Raw genomic sequence first — 5,242 nt, 5'->3', positions numbered from 1 at the left:
TTTATGGTATCAATTTGTGAAGACGTATTTTTTATCTAGGCTTGTTTTCATGTCAGTCAAGGCATAAGGTCAAGGAAAGCTTTTCATAATTTATTTTATAAATTTTCGTAATACATGTTTCAATTTGCAAATAATCTCAATACCTCTGATGAGTATCTTTTTAACGTGATACAAGTATTAATTTGATGTTATAATTTTAATTAAATAACAGTGGTCCAGAAGACATATAAGACTGGAACGCGATATTGTCTATGATACGAAGTAAACAAAATTGACGCGTTCAAATATTGCAATTTTGACCACAAAACTTTACAAATACTATTATCTCAGATCATATTAAAGGTAATCGAAATTATCATTGTTGGGTCATATTTTTTTGTAATAAATGTAAGCTAATATAAAAAAGCTCGCTTCATATATTTTGAAATATTCTGAAGATTTTATAAATTGTGGATGTGTTTTAACCTCAAATTCGTTCAATTATCCGTCTGATTGACGTATGTCTCGTGACTAAAGTAGACCAATATTGTTGAGCAATGGAATGCTTTTTATGAATGTGCTACGCTAAATAAGATGTTTGAACATTCAGTCAAAGTTCCCAGACATTATAAAGTAGCCGCTAATATATTCAAGAAAGTATCCACTGAAGGTGGCAGCGTTAAAACTTTATTGTACGACGATAAACTTAAGCATTTCGTAAGTACTCGTTTTAAAACCTTATAATGCAATATATTTAAACAAATTTACTATTATTAGTCTATCGTATTTACAGAGGACGAATGTACTTTACGCATTGATAACAGAAACAATCAAACATGCGGGCGATATAGACAAAATTTTTGAGCACTGTAAAATATTAGAAAACGAATCACGATTAGATCCATGGCTTGCGAAAATTCTCACTGCCGAACTTTTGTTCGGCAAAAAGGCTTTACCTGGCAAAAGCAAGCCGGAGCAAACAGTCCTCACTTACAAAGAGCAGTTTGAGAAATTTACATCTGAACATCAAGATGACTTGAAGACTGAAGGTAATATTTTTTTTTATTCTTTTTCAGATCTAATACCGCGCAAAAATAAGCACAATGGCCGAAGCAGACGAAGGTCCATTAATCCCTGAAAAGACTAAACAGGCTGTCTTAGTGTTGGCAAACCTGTTTATGTATAGTGTTGCTATGTTTACGCTGCCATTTATCGCATTTTTTGGCGTTAGGCATGTGCTGACTGAGTATTATCCTGTAGGAGCATTTGCTGTGAATGTGTGGTCTGTTGTAGCTGCAGTAGTGGTTGTGAACATAATTATATTTGCATATGTGTATAAAGCGTATCATGAGAAAGAGTATGATGATGATGGGAATGAGATAGATCAGCACAAGTATGACCCGCTTCCTTCTCAAGCAACATCGGCTGAGAAGAGCAATCTGAATTTGAAACAAGATTGATATTTATTTGCATTTATTAACATTCCTGTACACAGTATTTGATGTGTAAATTATTTTATGTCTTTTATACTTGTAGAGCTATGTAAGAACATACATCATAAGCTTAAAACAATAATGTTACTTTATGTGAATGTACTTATGTAAACTTGTACCAAAGTTTTGGTGTTGTTTGTCTCATGTACTGAAATTTATAGCTAGAAGTATTAAATGCTAATGTTAATAAAATTGTTTTATTTCATTAATTTTGTTTCTTAATTAATTCATAATTGATTTTCTAAAAGTTAATATGTTCATATAAGATCATGAAAAAACAGAACTTTTTACACTACAGAATTAGGAAAAAGCTATTATACTATGTACTGAGATGCATATTAATTACCTTGAACGAAATAGACCTGGGGGGCTATCACATATCTCAGTTGACAACTATTTGATAGCCACTATGCTGGATATTGTTTTCTCTCTTAGATTTAAGTGATTAACATGTTAAAATGAAGTAGCAATTTATTGAATAGTGACCAGCAATTTGACATACAGCTGTCAATTGTGATATGTTATATACATGCTGTCCCACTAATGGGATAACTTTATTCAACAATGGAACACTAGGCCTTAGTATTATAAATGATTAATTGATTGATTTCATGACTTCAGCCACCCCAAGACCAAGATATGTGCGGATCAACACCAATCTGCTTACAACATCAGACGCAATCAGAGCCTTCCAAGATGAAGGGTACCGTTTCATTCGATGCACATCGGGCTCATATGCAGATTATCTGGAACAAATACAGAACTTAACTGAAGAAGACTTCACACAGGACTATCATGTGAAGACCATGTTTGTGTTCTCTGCTGGCACTAAGCTGCATGAACATGAACTGTACTTGGAGAATAAGATTATTCTTCAAGATAAGGTGAGTTAAATAAACAAATAGGTACTATTCTGTTTTGAAAAGATATTCTCTTGCCTAAGGACCCATGTGAAACCTCTCTGACTCTAGACATAAAGAGATATGTTGAGCAAAATCCAAAAACATCAAATTCAAATAAAAAAGTGTTAAGAATAGTCATGTAATTTATTTCTATTCATTACAATTCATCAGATGGTTAATCCAAATAAATACTTGAGTAAATGTAAAACATAACATCACTCAACAAAAAGACTGGGGAGAGGAGTGCAAGGGATTTTGAGACTATTAATTTCCACACCATATTAGTTTCTGGACCAGTTTTTGGCTTGTACAATTTTCTAAATGATACCATTTTAACTTGCAGGCAACAGCAATGGCAGTACACTTGCTAGCTCCACCCCCAGGCAGCACTGTGTTGGACATGTGCGCCGCCCCCGGCATGAAGACCACGCAACTGGCTGCATACATCAGGAATACTGTAAGATATGAACTTTAAATCTTTAATCTGATAACCCTCGCGACGCAGAGGGTCAGCTGGTAGCTATTTAACATCTGTTAGAAAATCGAGGTTTGATGAATTTTTGTAAAATTATCATGGATTTTACATGATAATTTTTGGTATTATATGCCTGGCACTGCAGATATCAGTAGATACTCACGATGCTTTATCTAACATTTCGATCCCAACTCATCAAACAGTGCGCATTGCGTAAAAACACAAAACAAAACTACTTACTAAAACATAAATATTTTTACTAGGGCCGAGTATATGCAATAGAAAGAAACGAGAGAAGATACCAAACACTATGCGATTTCGTCCAGAAGACAGGCTCTCAATGTGTGGAGACCATTCATAAGGATGCTCTAGAAATCAAGCGAGGCGACATGGATGATGTGGAATATATCCTGTTAGATCCTAGCTGTTCAGGATCAGGTGAATATAAACCATAACTTTGTGTATTTAAAGTTCATTTAAGCTTAGCATATCTGATGAAATATCATACATAATCCTACCCTTCGTTTCTTAAATTTATTATTACTAAAGAATATTAACTAGGAATTTATTTTTCATTAAAGCATACATGACAAATGCGTTTCATTCATTGTTCAAATATCTGAATTGCCCATCTCAAATTGTACTCAGATCAACTTGCTAAGTATCTAATTACTACCTTTTGAACGTCACATTTTGAACAAATACCCTCTGTTGTTATAGGAATGGATTTCTGTGTTCACAACTACATAGAAAGCTCTCGTCTAGCAAAACTGACATCCCTGCAAGAGAAATTCTTAAAACACGCAATGAACGCATTCCCAAAAGCCAAACGTATCGTCTACAGTACATGCTCTCTATTCCCTGAAGAAAACGAACGAGTGATTACTAATGTAGTAAAGACTTCAAGAGCTAAATGGAGAGTCCAAGATGTGAAGGAACTCCTCAAAGGTCAGTGGAATAATTTTGGCTCAGGTATGTATGGAAGTATGGGTGCTAGGTGTATGTATGCGAAGCCTGACTCTGACTTAACCACTGGATTCTTTCTGGCTGTACTTGATAGAGATCCAAAAGATTTACATAAAGCTGAAGTAGCTACGGAAAATGGTCAAAAGGAAACATCTAAAAAGAGTAAACATTCGGAAGAAAATGGAGATAATGATAATGGTGAGAATGGAACAGAAGATACTGTACAAGATGATAATATGCAAGTAGATGAGAAATCTAAGTCTAGAAAGAAAAAGAATAAATCCAAAACGAATGATGTTGAAGATTTAGAGGCAGTTGTGGACAATACTGGAGAAAATGTCGAGAATGTTGAAGAAGGTTCTAGAAAAAAGAAAAAGAAACGCAAGAACGATGAGGACAGTCAGACTCTACAAACTGTGACTGATAATTTTAATGAATTAGTTGTTGAAGCAGATGATGTGCCGAAAAAGAAAAAAAAGAAGAAAGATAAAAATAAAAAGGTAGAAGAAATTGAACCCAATACAGAAGAGTCTTCTGTAAACAATGTAGAAAATAATGTTGAAATTAAGAAAAAGAAGAAAAAGCGTAAAAATGACGAATCAGATATAAATATTGAAGAAACTCAAACAGAATCTGAACCAGTAAAGAAAAAGAAATCGAAAAAAGCTGACAAAGACAATGAAGTAACAATAGGCAATGTAGAGGAAAGTGAAGTTCCAAAAAAGAAAAAGAAGAAAAAATCAAAAGATTGATTGTTAAAGTATATTTTGATTTTCTATTTTTTACTTTTGTTTAATAAAGTTGAATGCATTAGAATTTGTACTTTTATTTCATACATATTTATGTACTGATAAATAATATTAATTATTATCGTAATGTTATGAATAACCTGCTCAATTTGAAATAATTACAATGTAATTATACATATTATGCAGTTTATTTAAATCTAGTTTCTGCTTCCGACCACGTGGAATGATTTTCCGGGGTAAAAAGAAATCAATTTTTAAGGTATCATGTGCTTTATTTCGTCAAAAAAAGTTAATAACAAACCTACAGTTCTTTAACGACAGAGAGTTCTAAACATTACTGAAATTGGAGAAGCAAATTAGTCCACATATAATGGCACAAGTGCATATAAGTGGCAGTTTACCAAAAGCATTTACCCACAAACTGCAAGGCAAGACCTTTATGAAGCTATAATTTTACCGAGTCGATTTCTTAAGCACTATTTTACATACTAAAACACGACCCCTTTACAAACCATGGCAACTGGTAAATAATTACACCTATTCTAACGTCTAGACTTATAATTACAAGCAAACACAAAAGAAATCACTTCTCGTCATAGTCGATAAATCTCGGACGAAGTAGGGCAAGTCATATAACGAGTCCGTCTAGCCATCGTTCCTATGAAACACTCTTTTTCA

At 33.5% G+C, this 5,242-nt stretch overlaps 1 protein-coding gene across 1 annotated transcript; it reads left to right on the top strand.

The window, feature by feature from the left end:
* Nucleotides 1–452: 452 nt before the first annotated feature.
* Nucleotides 453–4,631, top strand: Nsun5 (Nop2/Sun-like domain containing protein 5). Its single transcript, XM_076113122.1, has 6 exons — nucleotides 453–696; nucleotides 773–1,028; nucleotides 2,094–2,356; nucleotides 2,718–2,831; nucleotides 3,113–3,287; nucleotides 3,570–4,631. The coding sequence occupies exons 1-6, from the start codon at nucleotides 574–576 to the stop codon at nucleotides 4,565–4,567; spliced, it is 1,929 nt and encodes a 642-aa protein (XP_075969237.1). The 5' UTR covers nucleotides 453–573; the 3' UTR covers nucleotides 4,568–4,631.
* Nucleotides 4,632–5,242: the final 611 nt, after the last annotated feature.

This window comes from Anticarsia gemmatalis, chromosome 4 (assembly GCF_050436995.1).
Source record: "Anticarsia gemmatalis isolate Benzon Research Colony breed Stoneville strain chromosome 4, ilAntGemm2 primary, whole genome shotgun sequence".
NCBI lineage: Eukaryota > Metazoa > Arthropoda > Insecta > Lepidoptera > Erebidae > Anticarsia > Anticarsia gemmatalis.
Note: the sequence above shows the minus strand (reverse complement) of the source record. Positions and strands in the feature narration are given on the sequence as shown.

What these genes read in the sequence shown, in the direction of transcription:
- Nsun5 (XM_076113122.1), top strand. Translation starts at nt 574, where the DNA reads ATGTTTGAACATTCAGTCAAAGTTCCCAGACATTATAAAGTAGCCGCT. An exon ending in CTGCATACATCAGGAATACT is followed by an intron (nt 2,832 to 3,112) that starts GTAAGATATGAA and finishes TATTTTTACTAG; the next exon opens with GGCCGAGTATATGCAATAGA. An exon ending in TCCTAGCTGTTCAGGATCAG is followed by an intron (nt 3,288 to 3,569) that starts GTGAATATAAAC and finishes CTGTTGTTATAG; the next exon opens with GAATGGATTTCTGTGTTCAC.